The sequence below is a fragment of the Cololabis saira genome, chromosome 7, assembly GCF_033807715.1.
Source record: "Cololabis saira isolate AMF1-May2022 chromosome 7, fColSai1.1, whole genome shotgun sequence".
Classification (NCBI taxonomy): domain Eukaryota; kingdom Metazoa; phylum Chordata; class Actinopteri; order Beloniformes; family Belonidae; genus Cololabis; species Cololabis saira.
This window is the reverse complement of record NC_084593.1, coordinates 39,155,264-39,177,925: the sequence shown is the minus strand read 5'-3', so window position 1 is coordinate 39,177,925 and position 22,662 is coordinate 39,155,264. Positions and strand designations below refer to the sequence as shown.

Below are 22,662 nucleotides of genomic sequence, written 5' to 3'. Positions count from 1 at the left end.
TATTACTTTTTCTGTAACCATTCTGCCAAGGTTGTAACCGGGCTGAGCTGGGAATATTTCTGACGTCACCACATTACAGGGAGCTGATTGGTCGGGGGGCGGGGCCGTCATCACCCTACTCGCCACTGATTGGTCGGGGGGCGGGGCCGTCATCACCCTACTCGCCACCGATTGGTCGGGGGCGGGGCCGTCATCACCCTACTCGCCACCGATTGGTCGGGGGGCGGGGCCGTCATCACCCTACTCGCCACCGATTGGTCGGGGGGCGGGGCCGTCATCACCCTACTCGCCACCGATTGGTCAGGGGGCGGGGCCGGCAGACGTTTGAATCAGGAAGCGGGAGTCAGCGCGAGAGCGACTGGCGGCTCGTGGCGATTTTATTATAAAAAAGGGACAACCAATCAGAACAAGGGGCGGGGCTAATTCAGGCCAAAGAAGCTCAAGGACTCATTGCAGAGTCCCTTGACACCACCTACGACTTCCTATGTCAAACCATTCAAAGTTTATAGCAGAAAAAAGGGACAACCAATCAGAAGAAGGGGCGGGGCTAATTCAGGCCAATGAAGGTCAAGGACTCCATACAGAATCTGATGACACCACCCACGACTCTCTATGTCAAACCATTCAAAAGTTATGGCAGAGAAAAGTATTCAAGGTGGCGCTGTTGAGCCGTTAGGCCACGCCTATTAATGCAAACCATGAAATATAACATTTATCACCAGGCCTGGCTTGCATGCAAAATTTGGTGACTTTTGGAGAACTATCAAATATGGACCAATCACATGAAGGGGGGGCGCGCCTTTTGGCATCTAGCGTCGCCACGGTAACACTTTTGAAAGAGAAAAGTAATGCGTGGTGTCGCAGGATGTAGACGCACATTTTGATGTATAACACACCTGGGTGCACGATACGGTTCGGGCTGAATTAACTCTTGAAGGAATGGCATAAATTTCGCCAAAATGACACAATTTATTCAAAATGGCCGACATCCTGTTCGGTTTTGGCCATGGCTCCAAGAGACTTTTCTTTAAGTTGTGCCATGATACAGGTGTGTAGCGATTTTCGTGCATGTACGTCAAACCGTATTGTGGGGCTTGAGGCACAAAGTTTTCCGGGGGGCGCTGTTGAGCCATTTTGCCACGCCCATTAATGCAAACCATGAAATATCAAATTTATCACCAGGCCTGGCTTGCAGGCCAAATTTGGTGCCTTTTGGGGAACTATCAAATATGGACCAATCAGATGAAGGGGGGGTGCGCTTGTTGGCGTCTAGCGTCGCCACGGTAACACTTTCGAAAGAGAAAAGTAATGCGTGTAGTCGCAGGATGGAGACACATATTTTGATGTATAACACATCTGGGTTCACGATACGGTTCGGGCTGAATTAACTCTCGAAGGAATGGCTCATATTGCTCCAAAATTACGCGATTAATTCAGAATGTTCAAAATGGCCGACTTCCTGTTCGGTTTCGGCCACGGCGCCAAGAGACTTTTCTTTAAGTTGCGACATGATACAGGTGTGTACCGATTTTCGTTCATGTACGTCAAAGCGTATTATGGGGCTTGAGGCGCAAAGTTTTTTCTGTCTGAACCAATCAGATGAAGGGTGGGCACGCTTTTTGGCGTCTAGCGTCGCCACGGTAACGCTTTTGAAAGAGAAAAGTAATGCGTGGTGTCGGAGGATGGAGACGCACATTTTGATGTATAACACACCTGGGTGCACGTTACGGTTCGGGCTGAATTAACTTTGGAAGGAATGGCATAAATTTCGCCAAAATGACACAACTAATTCAAAATGGCCAACTTCCTGTTCGGTTTCGGGCATGACGCCAAGAGACTTTTCTTTCAGTTGCGCCATGATACAGGTGTGTACCGATCTTCGTGCATGTACGTCAAACCGTATCGTGGGGCTTGAGGCACAAAGTTTTCAAGGGGGCGCTGTTGAGCCATTTTGCCACGCCCATTAATGCAAACCATTAAATATCAAATTTTTCGCCAGGCCTGACTTGGGTGCAAAATTTGGTGACTTTTTGGGCATGTTAAGGGGGGCAAAAAGGCCATCACTTTGTCAGAAGAAAAATAATAATAATAATAATAATAATAAAAATTCCTGCAAATACAATAGGGCCTTCGCACTGAAGGTGCTCGGGCCCTAATAATAATAATAATAAAAATTCCTGCAAATACAATAGGGCCTTCGCACTGAAGGTGCTCGGGCCCTAATAATAATAATAAAAATTCCTGCAAATACAATAGGGCCTTCGCACTGCAAGTGCTCGGGCCCTAATAATAACGCGAAGAATTCCTACAGATACAATAGGGCCTTCGCACTGAAGGTGCTCGGGCCCTAACGAGGAATTCCTACAGATACAATAGGGCCTTCGCACTGTCAGTGCTCGGGCCCTAATAAGTGAGAAAGGAAAGAGAAGGAGGGTGACAGGCACCGCTCAGTGGATCATTCTCAGCCTCCCTGCAGCGTAGCTCTATAGCAGCATATCTAGGATGAAGTCCACTTCTTGAAGTCTCTGGGAAGCAGAGAACAGATTGTTTACTATTCCTGGATTCATTCACACATGGCAGACGCAGCTACACACACACACACACACACACACACACACACACACACACACACCTCCGAGACAAACCCTCAAACAAGCTGTTTCTAGACACAGATGCACACAACAGTCCCTCACACCAGCGTCATCATGTATGTCACCATGAACAGAAAGAGTGGTGAATCCTTTACCAATGCAATCATAGACAAATCAGTGAGATGAAGACAGGAAACAGAGAGAAAAAGAGCGGGTGAGGAGGAAGAGGAAGAGGGTGCAGCAGAGGTACAGAGAAGAAAATAGCAGGTAACAGGAATGTAGGTGAAATTAGATCAATCTGATTGCGGTCAGAGATGGTTGCTTGTGATGATGAAGACGTATCTGATGAAGTCACCGAGGCAGAAACACAAGCCGACAGGAATACAGGCATCAGAGAGGGTAATGGCTCCAACGGCAACGACTTAGTCTCACTGCTTTCAAAGTCTGAGTAATTTCCTGGAGGAGGATGACTAAGGAGCCGCTCTGAAGCACGGCACCAACTCACAAATTGCTCCAGTGACGCATGTGGCAGAACGAGGCTGTTCAAGCGGTCGTCCATGTGCAGTTCCCCGTCTTTCAGGTTTTCTCTCGGTGGACTCCGGGAGACGGAAACACTCCTGCTCAAAAGTCAGGGTTTTAAGATCGGAATCAAAAGGGTCCCAACTGGAGTTTAGTTCAATTCATCTCACACGGGCATAAGTCCACAAAACTATTTTCTTATCAACGTTAATTCAAATAACATTTCTTATTTCCAAATATAGTAAGAGAATGACGTTATTAAAGAGTCATGGCTGCTAAACTCTTAAAACATCAAAACTATGTTAAAATAAATACGATTATGACACACATGTCTGAAGAGCTGACATTTCCAGCTAATGGATTTTGTTCTTGGTCTTACACTTATCTAAAGGGTGGATATGAGACATGATGAAATAAGAGGGTTCATTTGACTTGTACATCACCTTAATATTAAGTCTATTTAAGTGTATTATCACATATACATTATACAAAGATAAAAATATCAAAAACAATTGCTCTGTTACACAAAGTAAAGAATTAATTGGACAACAAAGCATTCTATTTACTTAGTTTTTTTAATTTACGTTATTTGTACACTTATTTCTTGGGGAAAAGGGGCAGATTAGATAAGATTCTTCTTCTTTCTGCTCCCTTTCATTTACAATTTAGGAACGTTTGTGTTTGTATAGAATCGTTTGTTTTATTTTTTTAATGAAATAAAGAATGAAATGAAAATTAAGTGCTAAACCCAGAGGTTCACATGTTTTTGTCATTCACTGCTCATTGCTTTATTTTTATAAAGGTGGGGGGGCTGTATGTTTATTTCTAGTCTTACTGAGTTCTCAAAAGCATTTTTACACCACAAGCCACGTTCACACACTTTCATACGGAACTCTGAAGTGTGTAGAGATCTGGACTTCTTTTTTTTATTTTTTTTTTTTTTAATTGGATGAATGCAGTCCTTTTTCTCTCTCATACACACACATGTGGGCTTCTGTCTCGTGTCCAAGGACACTTACATGTGGACTGCAAGGCCAGTAAATAAACCACACAGCTGGAGCTCCTGAGCCACGTCCACTCCCCGAGAGGAGAAAAGGAATAATAAACCGCACTCTATTTTAAAGTTTGTATTGTTTCAACACCTTTGAATATGGCTACAAAATCAACACTCACTGCACATGAACAGAAAGTGGGAGGAAAAAGAAGAAGAGCTGTTATTGGGCCCATTAAATACAGACCTACGTGTAAAACTCACTGCTGAGAAACATGGTGAGGCCTAAAGCTCCTCTCTGCTGCCCCCAGTGGCCAGAAAAACTTATTTAACAGACAAGACACCTTAAAGACATTGGGGGACAGAACAGACATGCGTCTGTTGCTGCCGTCAAATTCAAAATGAGCTAATATTTTCTTTGAATTTGTTTATTTCTACATGTCAACTAGGCCTGTGTTGAAAAAAATCGATTTCCCAATTCTAAATCGATTCTCATATTAATTCCTAAAAATCGATTCATATGTCTAAAGTCTTAAAAAAAATTTTTAGTTTTTTTTTTATTTTATTTATTTATGTTTTGTTTTTTTCCATCATTACATTACAACTTTTGGTTATTTTTTGGTTTATCCCCAAAAAAAGGAATGTTTTGTTGGACACGAGAATAACTGGTGCCATGTTTTTGCCTTTAAATATGTTTAAAGGTATGAAAACATTCAAGTTTTCAGTTATAATTGCATAAGTTGTCTATATTTTGTTACTTTATATACTGTCTTGGGGTTACATTTGCAAAAAATGCTAAAAACCAAATGCTCAAAAATTAAAAACCAAAATAGACCGACAAACCGAACAAATGAAAACAGAATGTGGGAAAAAATAAAACCGATTTCATCCGTCTGTTTGCTGCCCTGGATCTGTTTGGTAATTCTACCCCACGATGTTTCTGAAAGCAGTTCTATCAGCATTCTGGGAGCTGATTGGTCCTTACAGCATCATTAGCTGCAATACTTGCTGTTTAATCTCAATATAATACTAGTAGTAATATTTTGCACAACTACAGTCATATAATTCATGCAACAGCTCAAAAAACAGTTTTAATAAAACTAACCCAAATCAATATCGGAACTCAATCGAATCAAATCTTGATAATCGATTCTGAATCTTAAGAATGGGAATCGAATCGATTTTTGACATTTGAATCGATCCCCAGCCCTGATGTCAACATTTAAAATAAACTAAAAGAGGATGATGAATGATTTCAAAAATCCAACTGCACGGCTTTAACGGCTCGTTTCCCAGACAGATGCACTGTTGAGTTATGCACTAATTAACAAATGTTCAGCCAAAGTTAAACTCTCCTGCTGGCAGAACGCTGGCATGTGCATTTTCTTATCCAGACGTTTCAGGGGAAACCAGAGAAGACAGTCCTGGTCCCCCCTAGGGCTTCCTTCACAACTCTGCAGCATGCTGAGGCCGGTGCGTCGACAGGAGAACTTCAGCAAAGCACACAAAGAAATAGACAAGAGCGTAATCATACAAAGTTATTTTTAATTTTTTGGGCCTCTTCAAACAAAGAGTTTAACTATATTACCAGCACGCCCTTACATGTTCCCTTCAGAAAGCTGGAGCCCAAACTTTGAAGACAATGAATGAATGCAAGGATAAACTCATTCCTCCTTTGTCAGTGTTCTTTGAACAATTGAACCCAAAATTTTTTGAATGTGAAATGTTACAAAAATACTACAAATATGCAGAAATTACAATTGCATTTTAGTATTTTCCAACATCCTGACATGAATGAAATCTACTGACGATGCAACATTCATTTGTATCCCATTAACAGGAAGCCAGTGCAGCGTAGTAAAACCTCACAGACCAAATCCCTCCTGGCCGTCGACGGACCTGAAATTAACAGCCAAGCGTTGGAAGAGCAGTAACGTGGAGCTGCAGTCCGTTTCCTCTGCATCACACCGTTATCGGTGCCATTAACTCCTCCATTCCAGGCCTCTGAACTGATCTGAACTGACTCTCCACAAGGAGACGAGGCAAATAGCTGCAAGTGGCATCCAGTACAAATGGAAATGTCATATAGTTTAACGTTACAGTGCAAATATGTCTAGGTCTCCGTGCGCTGGCGCGGTTCAAAGTTAGAGACGACATCAAAAGGTTCCCTAAAGCGGGGTGGATGATCAACAGCCCCCCCGAGGAGCGAGCAGCGCTCCGAAAGGAAACTGGTCTTGCCATTAATGAAATGGCCTAGTTTTTGACGTCTGCTCAATATTCCTTAAGATGAAGAGACTCGGCTGCTGCCAATCAGAACAAGCCATGAAGATTTCATGCTTCTTAATGACGTGGACCGATCGTGGGCCTGACGCCGCCAGCCTGGTCCTTCACAACAGGCAAGAAGGTTTGTTTATTACTACAGTACCTCAATTTCTATTGATTAAACTCACCATGGGGTGTACAGATGAGGGCATGATTACGGTGGCCGAGATTTTCGGAAAATTAAAGAAACGCTGCAAATAAAAAGAAACGCCGCTGCAAATAAAATAAATCGCTGAAAATAAAAACAAACGCCGCTGCAAATAAAAGAAACGCTGCAAATATAAAGAAACGACGCAAATAAAAAAGCCACAACGGAAGTGAATTACCAGGGACTATTTTTGCCGATGCACCGGTGTTTTTTACGTGAGAGGAGAAGAAGAAGACGAAGAGGATGTAAGTGAAAAGGAAAAAATAAGAAGAGCGAGGAATAAGGAGAACAACGAACGAGAAAATAAGTGAAAAGGTTAGTGTTCAACGTCGCTACGTGTAATTTTTAATGTGCAACACCGGTGCATCAGCAAAAATAGTCCCCGGTAATTCACTTCCGTTGTGGCTTTTTTATTTCCGTCGTTTTTTTGTTTTATTTGCAGCGTTCCTTTTATTTGCAGCGGCGTTTCTTTTTGTTTGCAGCGTTTATTTTATTTGCTAAGCGTTTATTTTATTTGCAGCGGCGTTTGTTTCCGTTTGCAGCGTTACTTTTATTTTTTCAGCAATGGCGGGTCTCGGCCACCGTACATGATACATTAAAAAGGTGCTGAATTAGAGCCCGGTCACTCCCGTCCCCATCTGTGCTAATGTTGAGCTACTCAAACGTTCCCTGCTGATGCCATTCTCTCATTTGAATTAAATGCACCGCTGCAGTCCCGATCTTATTTTTACAGTACTAGAAGCACAAGAAAATAAATAAATAATAGAAAGACTAACAGTTCCTCTGACACCACTAAAGTGCTAAACCTGGAAAGCTCCGTCTCCAAAGAAACTGGGGGCAAAGCTGACAAACATGATGGCAGTTGTGATGAAAACAGACCTGTGTTTGGGTGAAGCACGCCTGAGACGTGTTTTCACAGGATCCACACGCTTTCTTTGCAAGGAAACTTGTGAAATATCAGATTCTTAACAAGGAGCATCAGCTTGTTGAGCTGAGTTCAAACAACGTGGTCCCATTTAAAGTCATGTGTGGGCCATTTAAAGAGGTTTGGAGCCTCATTTCCCTTCCATCTGTCCATCCATCTTCCCTTTGTACTCATCCACATCCGTTTCCCTCTGGTCATCACACGGTCCGTCCACCCGTCTTCATCCCGGCTGTGAGATAGTGGAGCTGCAGCTTCATCCTCGTCTGCACACTCACATTCTGCACAAGGACACAAGCGAATAATAATAATACATCAAAAACAGTAGTATGATGTTTGGTTCCAGCTATAGAATTATCTGATAATCCTAAAATGAATATACAAATAGATAGTCAAACAATTCAGGAAGTAAAAACCGTGAAGCTTCTTGGACTTTGGTTGGATTGTACATTGTCAGGGTGTGATCACATCAACAAAGTTGTTGCCAGAATGGGCAAAGCTGTTGCCGTAACGCGTAAATGTGCACCATTTCTCAACAAACAGTTGTTTTTCGTCAAGTTGTTACTTCATTGGTTTTGTGTGATTTAGATTACTGTTCAGTTGTTTGGTCTGCTGTATCGTCTTCTAAAAAAAAACTACAAGTGGCTCAAAACAAGACTGCAAGACTTGGTTGTTCTCCCAGAACAAGTGTTGCAGAAATGCATGGACGTCTCTCCTGGCTGAGGCTTGAGGATATCTACTAATGTACTTACATATTTCCCTAGAATTATTAACACTCAGACTCCTACATTTCTCTATAATAATATAACTTATTGTTCAAATATTCATTCATATAACACTCGAGAGGTGAATAGTGGTGGGATTATGTTCCCCTTACCTAAGTCTGACTCTATGAAGAGGACAGTACTTTATAGATCAGTTGCATATTGGAAAACCCTTCCAGGTGAGATTTGTGACATCAAAACAGGCTGATTTGAAATGAAGACTAAGAACGTATTTGTTGTCATCACCTTAACATCATATAGCGCATCTGATTGAGTGAGATCAATACATCAAATTATATAGGATTTTTATGATGTTTTTCTTCATTTCTTATTTGTAATTTTATTTTTATTTTTTAAATGTACTTTATGAATTGATATTTTATTTTTATTTATTTATTTTATTTTTATTTATTTTATTTATTTAGCAATATAAGACAAATTGAACAAAAAATGAAAAAACAATTAAATAATATGCAAGGAAAGGAAGAAGCCTGGTGGCTTATATAGAATCCTTTCCATATATGAATAAAAAACAAAACAAAAGCTACACAAGGGGGAGTAAAAAAAAAACACAAAAAAACACAAAAGAAAATGTAACTCAGATCAAATAATGAACACTACAAAGATGAAACAATAATAAAGTTCTTTAAATGTTTTTTGAATATTGGCAAGGATGGTGATGATTTAAGAGATTTATTGAGTGAATTCCACAAGTGGGGGCCTCTGTAAGTGATGAAAGATTGATGTTTACATGTTCTACAAAACGGTAAATTAAAATCCTCTTTGAGCCTTGTGGCATAAGAATGAATATCGGAATTAACAAAAGAAATTATGAAAAGAAGAAGGAAGATCTTGTATATAATTTTTAAATTTGAACATAAATAAACATGTTTGAAAAATGTTAATTTTATTGACGGATAATAATGAATATTTAATAAAAAAGGGGAGCAGATGGCTCATATCTGTGTGCATGTGATATCATTTGTATTGTATGTTTGATTTAGTATTGTCTGGACCCCAGGAAGACTAGCTTTCGTTTTGGCGTCAGCTAATGGGGATCCTTTTAAATAAACAAATGAACAAATGAACGTGGGACTGTGAGGGAAAGGGCTCTGTTCCTGAAAATGGATTGAAACTTACATGAGGAAGGGCGTCCATCTTCCTCATTAACACGCGGTGGTTGAAGTCGCTGTAGACGTTGTTGTCCTCGCCAGGGTCGTCCTCTAACATGTACAACTCCCCCCCATGCACGTCAGATAAGTTCACCTGTAGACGGCAGTAGATCAGACGAGTGTGATATCCAACATCACCCCCCCCCCACGTCCTGGCTGACCCACCTGGAAGCTGCTGGGGTCGAAGCCCAGCCACAGCGTGTATCTGTAGTCCCAGTTACGCATCGAGTAGCCCATCACCTTTATGTCTTTGAGATCCGGCAGGTCAGAGTTCTCCTGAAACAACAACGTGGAGGATTATGGAGCTGATGTCCCAGCCAGACATCCACCTGCAGCAGCCGCTGCACTCATGCCTGTTTTAATAAGCACTGAACACAAGAAGGAAGCAGATCTGGCAACCGCAGGGCAAAGGTCAAAGGGCTCAAGTGTTTCATAATTAAAGTTGCTTTGTCAATGAAAATTATGACTAAATATCGTCGTCAACGAACCTTTACCACCTGATGAAAACGAGACGAGAGGAAAATGCTGGTCATGTGATGATAACGATAATTAAATATATGAATGCAATATCGTAGACGAATAAAAACGAGACTAAAATGTAGATTACAAAATAAAAACTCTGCTAAAATGTGTCTTCATTCGTTCTAACAAAGATCCTTAATATACATATTTGAAGTAGTTTCCTCTGGTTCAGTCGCTGCTGTGGGGAATCAGATCCAGAAGATGCAGCTTCAGGTTAGAGGCTGATGCCGTTAACGCAGAGCTCTAGGTTCACGTGGATTAAAAACAAAGTTACATAGAGAAACGCGAGGAGCTTCTCTGGGGCTGGAAGAAGAAGAAGAAGAACCATCTTTGGATACACTTTCCTACATAGACGTGGAAAAGAAAACCCAATGTGTCGTCCAAAAAGAAAAAGATGGGGAGAAATGCGTAAAAATAAATATGTTGTAAACTCAAATTAGAGACTTGTGTAACTGGAATGAATGTATTCTTGAGTCTATACGGTATAAATTATATAATAATAAGATAACCTTGTTTGAATTGTAAAATGGGTTTGGCTAAATACAATCTTTGACTAAAATTAGACTAAAATGCTCAGACTTTTAGTCGACTGAAACTTGAAACGACTAAAAGGAGAATGAACGTGACTAAAATTAATAAAAACTAAAATGATAGCTTGACCCAAACACTAGACTAAAACATAAATTGAAACGGGCTGATAAAAACAACACTATTCATAATAAAAAAATAATTAAAAAAAAAAAAGAAAAAAAAAAGACACTTGCAAATAGTGGCCCTCGATTCATTTTCATATTTGTTCAAATGTGCCTCCTACTTGAAACTATAATGATCAGGGTCCACTGATCAGGGTACCTGTGGGGTATCAGCAGGTCTGGGGTACTGGCTAAAAGCCACCAGCTCTCCGTTCCTCCCTCTCTCCTGGTGTACAAAGGTGTGAGCCAGATTCTTCCCTTCGGTGCACAGCTCCACCTGCAAGAGAGAGAGAGGTCGAGGAAACAGACGTCAGGATCAGCTGCATCACACGGGCGTCAGGTTCGGTAGAATCTGCTGGTGGAGGGACTACTTCTTTTACCATTTTGTTTGGCTCAGCTAACGCATCTTTATGTAGCGGCCCGTGACAAGTCAGATGGCAAAGCTTTTCCTAGCGACGAGCAGATTGCAGGCTCAGGCGGCCCAGTGGAGCTGCACAGATGCACGAGGCTCAGTCTTACTTTGAGTCTTAATTAGACTCAGTCACAATAATTAGCTTTTTTAATTTGCATTGTAAAAAAGGAACAACTAAATGTTGTGAAGGTTCGTTTCAAATGGGCTTAGAAATACTACATATTATGTAGTTTATATTGAAACTTAACAATAATCCTGCAGACTCGCAGCAGCTGGGCTGTCAGAGCAATAAACCGGCTCTGTGATCAACAGAAAACATCCCTGAAGCTGATAGAAAGCTACTGTTTTTACAAGTAATTGGTCATAAAAGCATTGAAAAACGTTATCGTCCCCTTAAGTGGAGCATGAAGCAGATTTCATGTCAAAAGCAATAATCAAAAACATCTTCTTTTGCTTATTGAACATTACAGAGGGAACAGACTAAACGGGGTTTTCCAAATGTCATTTAACCAGCCGCGTCTTCTAGTGCCTCCTGGGAAATCGTGAGGCATCGCGTCTCCAGAGAACTCTAGGTTTACCTGGGAGTGTCCTCCCAGGTGGCTGAGCCCACAATATCTCCAGAGCAACGTCCCTGAGGCGAACCAATCAGACGCCCCAATCAGGCGCCAGCACCACCTCTGCTGACTGCCTTTCCATGTGACAGAGCAGATCCCACTCAGAGTTCATTCCTATCAAAGCTACGCGGCCGCCGTCGGCCATGGGTGCAAACTTTCAGACCAACCAGAATTAGACAAGTGGATTCCTTTTCTGCTCTTGATACCTGGAGAGAAGGCTGAGGACAGTGATGGGGGGTGTGCAGGCCCGCCAGGGTGGAGACGGTTGGAAATACGTCCACCAGCTCAACCACGTTTCTTATCACTCTGGCATCTAGGAGAGAGAGAGGGGGTTAACTAATTAGTGTTCAATCCAACCACAAAGGAGAAAAATGGTGTAGATATTCCCAAAAGTGTCTGTTAATTTACTTACATTTCATCATCATTGCATCATGTATACTTAAAGTAAAAACTATCCTGACAAGATATCAAAAAGCTTTCCTTTCTAAATACTCTTGGTCGCCATTTCCATCATAAGACCACTTAAGAACGCCAACATTATTAATTGAACCTTACTTCGAATTTATAAATATAAAATTCACATAAATTAAATGAATGCATTAGAGAAAGCGCCTTACTCTGAAAACTGCGCTGTGATTGGCGTAAAGCATCAATAAAAGGAAAGGTTGGCTCTCCCAGCCAGTTGTCGTCTGCCGTGACTCCGGGGACGAACATGATGAGGGGGACGCGTGTGGCCACGTCAAAGTTGGAGTATTTGGCCCATTCACCGTGCTCACCCAACGACCAACCTGCATCAAGTTAGAAGATGTAAAACAGGATGAAAGATGTCAGTCTATGCATATGGGAAGGATAGAAATGAAATAATTATATAAATAATGTTAAAAATCTAGATCAAATCTTAAGCATTTACTTTTTCCGTATCAGCTGTCATTAAAAAAAGGTGGCATACATTGAGCTTTACTATGAAAACACTACAGACGTTATTCAATTGAGCATCCACCTCTGTCAGAAATATTAAATATACTGAGCTTTCAATTCGAAGTTTTAAAAAAGGTGAAAAATGCAAACAAAGAACTACAGCTTGCGAGTAAAGCTGTGGAAAAACTGTGGAAAAGGATGACTGCAAAATTATACTGAGGCAACACTGCCATCTGGTGGTCAAAGGAAATACAGCAAGGCTTTTATTGATGAAGGAAATCTAGTGAGGTGATCATTTAGAAATGTATTCTACTTAATATTGTGGAAAAGAGGATTTAAATAATGCTACTTACCATGATCTGAAGTAAACACAACTATTGTGCTCTTTACCAGCCCCAACTCATCAAGTGCACTGAGCAGCCTCCCAACCTGGGCGTCCATGTAAGATACAGAGGCGTAATAGTGCTGACGAAGACGCAGCTGAAAGATACGACATAGAGTATGATTTTTAAATATTTGTTTTTATAAAAAAGGAACTGAGTATTGTTGGGGAGGTAAAATAGTGAGGTCCCACCTGGAAGTCTTTAGGAATGGGTCCATAGGGAAAGCTAACGTTGAGCTTCTGGACATCCTCCCTCTTCCTCACATCTGTCCAGGGGTTGTAGGCCACCGGGGGAAGGTCTTTAGGGACATCTGGATCAGGAGCCAGGGTCATGTTATCCAGAGGATATAAGCTCAGGTACTCCTGTAACACAGAAACAACAACATTTATATTTGTATATAGGGACTATACAGGACTGTCTCAGAAAATTAGAATATTGTGATTTTCTGTCATGCAATTAGAAAAACAAAAATGTCATACATTCTGGATTAATTACAAATCAACTGAAATATTGCAAGCCTTTTATTATTTTAATATTGTTCTACCATTCAGGTTAAGAGGTATCATCTCATTTAAATTTCAGCTTTTAGCACTTCCATCTCCCAACTAAGCTTCCTACAGCAGAAATAAAACATTCATACACCCTTGAGAAATCAGAGGTCTTAAAAGAAAAAACTAAATAAATGTCAGACTTGTTGCATCTTCAACAGAATTGTTGTGTTGGCATGTGAAATTCATCTTCATGTTGAGCTTTTTGAACCAAAATATCTGGGTATTTGGAGCGGTTCAGTCTACCCCCCTCACCCTCGGCGTGCTGCTCCTCGGATGAACAGACCTCTCAGAACTGAGTCCCAGTTGTGTTGTCAGACCACAACGCGTTTCCCACATGGTCTAGGGTGACTGAACACATTTTCCGGCATCAGTCAGATGTGCTTGCCTATGTGTTTCTGCACAAGCAGCTTCTGTCTCACCACCCCACCTCACCGCCCAGACTCAGGCACAACTCAGATGTTCGTCACATGCAAGAACTGACCAGCAGCTGGAAGAAATTCCTGCAGTGGCTTCAGCGTTGCCCTCGGCCAGTTAGATTTTAGTTTTCCACGGTACAGTCAGCACCTTTACAAGCCTCGCTTGGTAAAGATAAAGTGCTGCAGCTTGTTTTGCAGCTCTTTGCTGCTCATGGCTCTCAGTAGAAAGCAGCTCTCAACATTCAAACACCCGCCTGAACTGGTGTATCTAATTTCCCACAGTCCTTATTTTGATTGGGATCAACTCTGAGGACACTTGGAGCGCCACTACGGAAGGATGGGAAGACTCATGCAGTCAGCGGGCTGTAGATTTTCTTTTCTTTTTTATTATTATTCAAAATGTTCCTTTTTTTCTCTAAACTTTTTGTACAGAAGATCACCTTACAGACCTCCAGTACTATGCAACTCTAGCCCAAGTCTAACTTCTCTTTATTATGTAAAGCACCTTGACTTTCCTTGTTGTTGCCATTTCTGCCTTTTTACATTTTAAATATCTGTAATTTCAGAAGGGCGCGTCGACATTTTATATCCATAAAAACAACACTTTGGGGCTTTTCATATTAAAACTGTTATAAGAAATCTTTAGAGACCTGGTTGTTATCTTTTCTTACTGCCTGAAGTTTCAAATTCACCAGAAACCAGTGTTTGTTTGGCTGGTCGCTCAGACTCAACTGTTTTTCCAGACCGGGGCTCCTCCTGGCTTCCTTTCCTCTCGTATTCCCTGCATGCCTCTCCCTCGTGTTTACACCATTATCCATCTTCATTCCTGCCACAATTTACCATCTTCCGTCTGCAGTTTGTCCAAGAGCCTTTGTCCAGGGCAGCACCGTTAAGGAAAACTGCTCTCTGCAGGACAATCATTCCCACAGCTGGGTTTTTACCTGCAGAACTACGACCGCATTGACTCTGGGGGACAATCGAATCGTATACATAATTGTAAGCGGCTGAATGCCTCTCTGTGCATTATGGGTAAGGGTTAAAGTCAACCAGAACAATTGTTGCATCCAGCTCAATGCAAGCAGTCTGGCTGCAGAGCTGCATTGTGCATGCTGCTGCAGGGACGCGTGGATAATCGTCCAAATGCAGTCACATTTCTTTAAAAAGGTTATTTCCCTGAGTCATTTGGAAATAAGCAAATAAATATGAATAGTAGGCCTGTTGAAAAAAATCGATTTCCCAATTCTAAATCGATTCACATATTAATTCCTAAAAATCGATTCATACGTCTAAAGATCGGTTTTTTGGGGTTTTTTTCCTTCTCCTTTTATTTATTTATGTTTTTTTTTTTTCATCATTACATTACAACTTTTGGTTATTTTTTTTGTTTATCCCCAAAAAAGGAATGTTTTGTTGGACACGAGAATAACTGGTGCCATGTTTTTGCCTTTATAAGTGTTAGATTATAATTGCATAAATTGTCTATATTTCATTACTTTATATACTGTCTTGGGGTTACATTTGCAAAAAATGCTAAAAACCAAATGCTCAAAAATTAAAAACCAAATAAACCGAAAATGGAACAAATAAAAACGGAATGTGGGAAAAAATAAAACCGATTTCATACGTCTTTTTCCTCCCTGGATCTGTTTGGTAATTCTGCCCCACACGATGTTTCTGAAAGCAGTTCTATCAGCATTCTGGGAGCTGATTGGTCCTTACAGCATCATTATCTGCCAATACTTGCTGTTTAATATCAATATAATACTAATAGTAATATTTTGCATAACTACAGTCATATAATTCATGCAACAGCTCAAAAAACAGTTTTAATAACAATATCCCAAATCAATATCGGAATCGGATCGAATCAAATCTTGATAATGGATTCTGAACCTTAAGAATCGGAATCGAATCGATTCTTGACATTTGAATCGATCCCCAGCCCTAATGAATAGTAACTATTTTACTTTCATATTTGTTTTATAGGAAATATGAGACTTTCTGGACAATAACTAAAAGTAAATATCAGTGTGGTTCAGTATTATAATTTCTTCAAGCTCTTGCATTTCAAAACATTCAAGTCATGTAGCACAGTAATCAGTGTCGACTCATCTAAACGCTGTCAAAGACACAAATTATAATCCTTTTAAGAGCTGGGTGAGGAGCCAACGGCCCTGTAGAGACGCTCGCCGACCGCTCTGCGAGGGGCCCATCGCGCTCAAAAGCCTCCTGCTGCCGTGCACATCCAGCGTGTCATCAGCCGACACGGAGACGATTCAAAAACACATTCCTCCTTCACACTGCACTCCAGCACGCCGTGGAAAACCCCGGCCCAAACCCAACCTTCTGGATGAATTAACAACTCTCTTTCATCATGTCACGATCACAAGCGTCTTGTGAGGACGATGGATGTTACCCAGCAGCCCCGTGTGCCGGGGGACCACGCTTCAGTCAGGGTTTCAGAAAGAGACTCATCTGAAAGTCTGTCGCCACACATCAACACAACATGCTTTGTTGGCTTTTATCTTCCCCGTTATTCATCTCTCGTGTTTGATGGAGCAGATATTTTCCCCCATCTTAATCCAGTTGTCTACTCTCGTCACGTTTTACACGTTTCAGATGAGAGAACAGATGAGTCCATTATCTGTAGAGAACAATTAACAGTCTAGCCAAACTCTGACGGACCTTCACCTGCACAGGAGGCACCGGACCGGCTCTGATGCCTCCTGTGCAGCTCTAACATCCTAACACTATAGTAAACAGAAATGTCAGCTGCAGTCCACTCTGCCTGGACTGCACAAACGTGAGTCCCTAGACTTCGTCCTGCTGCTGATCTGTCCTGCTCTCAGTAAGAACCATGTAAACGTGTTGCTCTGTATGACAGAAGGTGTTGTGCAAGTTAATACTTCTCATGAACTGGTTCAAAGTTCAGTTCACATAGTTTAAAAATGAATAGTTCACTTTCATAGTTCACCATTTTCATTTTGAACTAATTTCAGTTCATTTCAATATTTATAGGTGAGAAGTACAAATGAAACGCCACCCTATCCTAAAACTGTTCACTGTACAATCATGTATTGTCCTAGTGGCTTTTTAACTTTACTAAAATATCACAGCGTATGCTCAGAATGTTTAGTGTGTGCGCTGCATTGTGGGTAATGTAGTGTGAAGTCGTAATGAGAAGGAGGATTATTCCGTAATAATTGGATCTAAAAAGTGAAGCTGAAACTCACATAATCTGAACAGTTCAAATTCCAGTTTGTAATCTGCAAATCTGAACAAGTTCACGTTCAAGTTCTTTATTTGCAAATATGTTGCGCTCAGTTCAACGTTCTCACAGAAATGAACGTGTTAATTTGAACTCGTTCATGCACAACACTGATGACAGAGCACCCAGTCCCGGCCCCGAGGGCTCAAGCCGTTCACAAATATCTAAATCTGGGGAAGGTTATAAGAACTTTAAGTGACTTAGTGGGAATCCAACTGCCAATGGACTCCTTTGTACATCTTTTGAATGATGAATCCAAACTATCTCCAACAGGAAAATCACGCTAAATTTGGCTGGCAGGACTGACAGCAGCCAAAAACATCATAGTCCAACGTTGGAAGCCTCCTTATGACATCTCCATAACTCATTGGCTTCGGAGTTTCTTGAATATCGCATATTTGGAACTGTCGTCAGCAAGGATTAACAACGCTCAACAAGGCACCATTTCATTATGGACAAACCTGATATCAGACCTGAATTATACTATGACTGGATAAGGACACAGTTAGTGTGTACTTGTGATTGGACTGGTGGGGGGGTGGCGGGCTGTTTTTATATATTGGTATGTGTTGTTTTGTATCTACAGGACTGTCTCAGAAAATTTGAATATTGTGATTTTCTGTAATGCAATTACAAAAACAAAAATGTCATACATTCTGGATTCATTACAAATCAACTGAAATATTGCAAGCCTTTGATTATTTTAATATTGCTGATCATGGTTTACAGTTTAAGAAAACTCAAATATCCTATCTCAAAAAATTAGAATATTCTGGGAATCTTAATCTTAAAATGTAAGCTATAATCAGCAATATAAAATAATAAAAGGCTTGCAATATTTCAGTTAATTTGTAATGAATCCAGAATGAATGACATTTGTTTGTTTGTTTGTTTTTTTTTAATTGCATTACAGAAAATAAAGAACTTTATCACAATATTCAAATTTTCTGAGACAGTCCTGTAAGTAATTCAATAAAAAAATGAATGAGAAAGAAAAAAAAAGAAATACCTAAATCTCCCTCCTCTGCAGGACAAACACCTTTAACATGTGCAGATTATGTTTCAACCAGCAGACGATTCAAAATCATGTCATTGTTTCATGGCATCAACCACACCCCCAGGCGTTGTCTTTAGACCAGTTATCTGTTTTGTTTACATTTTTAGATTCATATCCCATCCCCGAGGCACAGCGTGGTGTGAGTTGGGTGTTCATGACGACTGGATAACAACAGTAGGGTAAAGAAAAGACTACTTTCCTCTCATGTCCCCTGCAAGCGGTGTGTGTACCTGCGGTATCCTGAAAGGTATGTGCGGTTTATGGAAGCCCACGGCCAGGAAGAACGGCTCGGGGCGGCCGGCCCGGCTCTTCAGCAGCCTCACGGCCTCGTCAGTGCTCTCCAGGTCCGGGAGGGTTCCCCCGGGCTGCTCGCTCACGTTCACCGCACACAGCAGGTTGGCGTGGAGCTCACCGTCTTCTCCTTTACACATCTGGAAATCACATTCAAAGTCGTGTTTGCACGCAGTCCCTGACATGAGATCTGACAAGTCGTTCACTTTCAAACATCCTCCAGCTTCTGCACCGTGATGCAGGAACTTGACACGGTTCAAACATTAGCTCTCATCCAGGACCATTCTGGGCTCTGCTCAAACATCTGTTCATTGAGGAAAGCATCTCAAAAATCACTAAATACTTTACCACAAGTCTGGAACGGTGCACGTTCAGTGTTTCCTTGAGGATTAAAGCAGACTTAAATGGCTGAAAATGGCACAAACAACACAGCAAAGACCTTCGCAGGCTGAGCAGCTCAGTAATCAGATGAAACTATTAAGCTCTAGAAAACAAAAGCTTTCAGATTCAGGCACCAGCTCTGTGTTAAAGGAGACTTCTCTCACATATAATCTTACAGTCTATAATGTAGATGGTTTAAATGTAAGAGTAAAGAATGACAGAGCAAACAGGTGAAGCTGATTTTATACTTACAGCTGGACACATTTCTAACTGTTAGTATAAAAAGTTTCTCACATCGTCATACATGCCCAAAGAACTGTTTTCTCAACGATGAAGCGTTAATATTTTACTGAGACAGTTGTGTCCCTGCAGCAGAACTAAACTTGCCTATCTTAAAACATTTAAAACCCCGTAAGGAACATAGTTGCAAACCTCTGACCTACATCATTGAGACCCAGTCAGATATATTCACACTTCAATTTCCTGAAGTGAGAAAGCTTGTGCTGGAACCAAACAGCAGACTGGGAACACCCCCCCCAATCAGGGAAGGGGGGGCATATGAAAAAAAACAAGTTTGAGTTCATGAGCTTTTGCATAAAACTGCAGCATCTACCTTCTTCTTCTCAAATGTGAATGAAGCGGGGTGGTATGCAGGGATGCTCCAGCTGTACGGGTAGTCGTCAGTGTGGTTAGAAGCAATCCCTGAGGAAAGAGAGACATTACATTTACATTACGCTATTACCACCTGAAAACATTGCTAGAATTAAGGGGTTTCTGTCTAAACAAGACATGGAAAAACCTATTCATGCATTCCTTTTTAGTAGGTTGGATTATTGCAATGGCATCTTTACCGGCCTTAACAAGAAATCTATCAGGCAGCTGCAGCTGATTCAGAACGCTGCTGCCAGAGTCCTTACAAACACCAGGAAACTGGACCACATTACACCGGTCATGAAATCACTACACTGGCTTCCAGAGTTTAAAATCTTACTGCTGGTCTACAAAGACCTGAATGGTCTTGGACCAAAATCCATGCTGGATCTGTTAGTTCCTATGAAGCTCCCAGACCTCTGAGGTTCATCTGGATCTGGTTTGTTGTGGTTCCAGAACCAGAACCAAGCAAGGTGAGGCAGCGTTCAGTTATTCTGCTCCTCACCGGTGGAACAAACTTCCTGTAGACCTGAGGTCTGCTGCAACTGTAGATCCTTTAAATCAGGCCTAAAAACATTACTGTTTACTGAAGGTACTCTTAAATTAAATACTTACCTGCTGTACTCTACTGCCTTTACTTTTTAACAGCTTGTGCTTTTTATTATTTTACCTCTTTTCATATAATTGTATTTATTATTTACTGTTTAATTGTGTCTTGCCGCTTTTAATGTTGATGTAAAGCACTTTGAATTACCTTGTGTTGAATTGTGCTCAACAAATAAATTTGCCTTGCACTCCTGGAAATAAGTTTGATGAGACATGGTTCCTCCCAGACTCATCATCAACTAGTGGGAAACAATTCCTGGTCTGCTATTTCCCCATTATTTTAAATGAAAAGTTCCCTATTTATTTTACTGTTCCCTATTTATCTTACTGTGTGGAATTGTGGGGATCCACCTTTAAAACCACCTTAAATTCATTAATAAAACTGCAAAAACGAGCCATACAAATCATCAATAAAGCTGATTACTATGCTCCCACAGAGACACTTTTTCTAAATTCTCATGTTATTAAAATTAAAATTTTATGATTTGTTTTATTATAAAATCATGCAAATTATGTTCAGAGCAAAATCAAAAATGCTCCCCGACTCCATACAGAGGTTTTTTTTCAATTCAGGAGACTCCGTATAATCTTAGAGGTGTCTGCAATTTTACTGTACAAAAAGCTAAAAAAGGCATGAAAAGGAGATGTGTCTCCATTACTGGAGTTAAATTCTGGAATGAAGCCAACATAAATTTAGAAACATGTAATTCTCTTTTGGTTTTTAAGAAAATGGTTTGTAAAGCTATTTTTGAAGCTTATAAGTGTGATTGACTATCTGTTAACGTTTCTTTGCTTTTCTATTGTCTCTTTGGTTTTCTGGAGGTCGGTAGCCAAAAAAAGAAAGTTCATAACATAGGATAGGCTTTTATAACCAGTCAGCTTCTGCCTATGCCTTTTCAGTCATTGTTCAACACATGATTATTGGTTTTGTGTGAAATGTCAATGCTGTGCACGATGTTTTTTGGTGTTGTGTTGTTTTTGTGTTGTCATGATTGAATAAACTTCATTCATTCATTCAAAAGTGTCCCACCTGGGTGGAAGACCTTCCCCACCGACATGCTGAAGTATCCGCTGTCTCTGAAGTGCTGCGGCAGCGTGCTGTAGTTCCCGGCGTGCGTCCTCCAGTAGGAGCTGAAGTCGTACAGCCGGGTGGAGTCGGGCCTGCGGCTGGTCAGCATGGAGGTGCGGCTGGGCGCGCACACGGCCTGCTGGGGGGGCACAGAGCAGGCACGGGCACGTCAGCCAACGGGGGGCACCCCTCTCATGCACACTCATACAAATATTGTGCTTGATCTACTTAAAAAAAATAAGTCAACTTTTTGCATGAGATTATTATGTAGATCAAGAAAGACTACCGGTAGTCTTTGTATAAACTACTTAATTTTTCTGTATGTAAATAATACACTTTGCAAGTACAGTCCACTTAATTGTGTTAAGTTTACTTTATTTATCAAAAATTAAGTTGACTTTACTTGCCAAAATTAAGTTGACTTTACTTGCAAATGAATTTTGTACATACTAAAAATTAAGTAGTTTATACAAAGACTACTCTTTCTTGATCTACATAAAAATCTCATGCGAAAAAGTTGCCTTAATTCTTTTAAAGTAGATCAAGCAAGATATTTTTACTGTGGTGTTCTACATAAAACATAAAGCATGTTTCATCTAAACGTTGGTCAATCTGCCCAATAGATTAATATTGTTAAAGGAAAAGTAAATACAACAAGATTCTTGCTTGTTGTTTGTGTGTAAATGAAAAGATTGCCTGGGATTACATACGGTAAATACTGCTTGTTAAGGAAAAATTGCACAATGTCTTGTTTTTTGAACAAATGCAGATTAAGTTCAAAACTAGATGTATTCATGTAAAGCAACAAACTTCATTTTTAATTGTTAATATCACAGATTTAAATATGTTAGATGTATTTTTTTCAGTGCACTGAACTGAAGAGGAGAAGCTGACCTGGGCGTATGCGTTGAGGAACACCTGGCTCCTGGACGCCAGCTGGTCCAGGTTGGGGGATCTGACCAGCGCGTCTCCATAGCAACCGAGGGATGGACGCAAATCATCCGCCACGATGAAAAGGACGTTGGTCCTCTCTGAAAACAAACACCCCAAAGACGGGTCACTTTTACAGAACAGTACCAGGGCCATGCAAGAGAACAAATATTTGAGAGGGGAAGTTGTTTTTTTATTGTGCACTTCGAGAAAAAAGTCGAAATGTCGAGATTAATGTTTAAATACAATTTCAAGAATAAAGTCGAAATTTCGAGAATAAAGTCGAAATTTCGAAAATAAAGTTGAAATACGTTTCGACTTTTTTCTCGCACTGCAAAAACTCAAAGTCGTATTTGTCTTATTTTTAGTTAAAATGTCGAATTTTTAGTCAAAAAATCTGATTACACTTAAAACAAGAGTAATTACTAGAAAAATAACTTGTTATTTGACAATTTTCACCTGTTTCAATTAA

The 22,662-nt window shown here is 40.6% G+C and overlaps 1 protein-coding gene across 1 annotated transcript; it reads right to left on the bottom strand.

Moving 5' to 3' along the window:
- Positions 1–6,979: 6,979 nt before the first annotated feature.
- Positions 6,980–22,438, bottom strand: ids (iduronate 2-sulfatase). The gene is made up of 12 exons (XM_061726409.1): positions 22,155–22,438; positions 21,222–21,399; positions 19,548–19,636; positions 18,493–18,693; positions 13,162–13,332; positions 12,941–13,067; positions 12,287–12,457; positions 11,876–11,982; positions 10,804–10,920; positions 9,595–9,705; positions 9,398–9,523; positions 6,980–7,774 (listed from the first exon to the last, which is right to left on the bottom strand). The coding sequence occupies exons 1-12, from the start codon at positions 22,344–22,346 to the stop codon at positions 7,694–7,696; spliced, it is 1,671 nt and encodes a 556-aa protein (XP_061582393.1). The 5' UTR covers positions 22,347–22,438; the 3' UTR covers positions 6,980–7,693.
- Positions 22,439–22,662: the final 224 nt, after the last annotated feature.

Excerpts from the sequence above, each read along its gene's own strand:
- ids (XM_061726409.1), bottom strand. The coding sequence starts at position 22,346 with ATGGCCCTGGTACTGTTCTGTAAAAGTGACCCGTCTTTGGGGTGTTTG. Across the intron at positions 18,694-19,547 it reads TCACATTTGAGAAGAAGAAG|ATGTGTAAAGGAGAAGACGG; the intron begins GTAGATGCTGCA and ends TGTGATTTCCAG. Across the intron at positions 13,333-18,492 it reads TACCTTTCAGGATACCGCAG|GAGTACCTGAGCTTATATCC; the intron begins GTACACACACCG and ends TCTGTGTTACAG.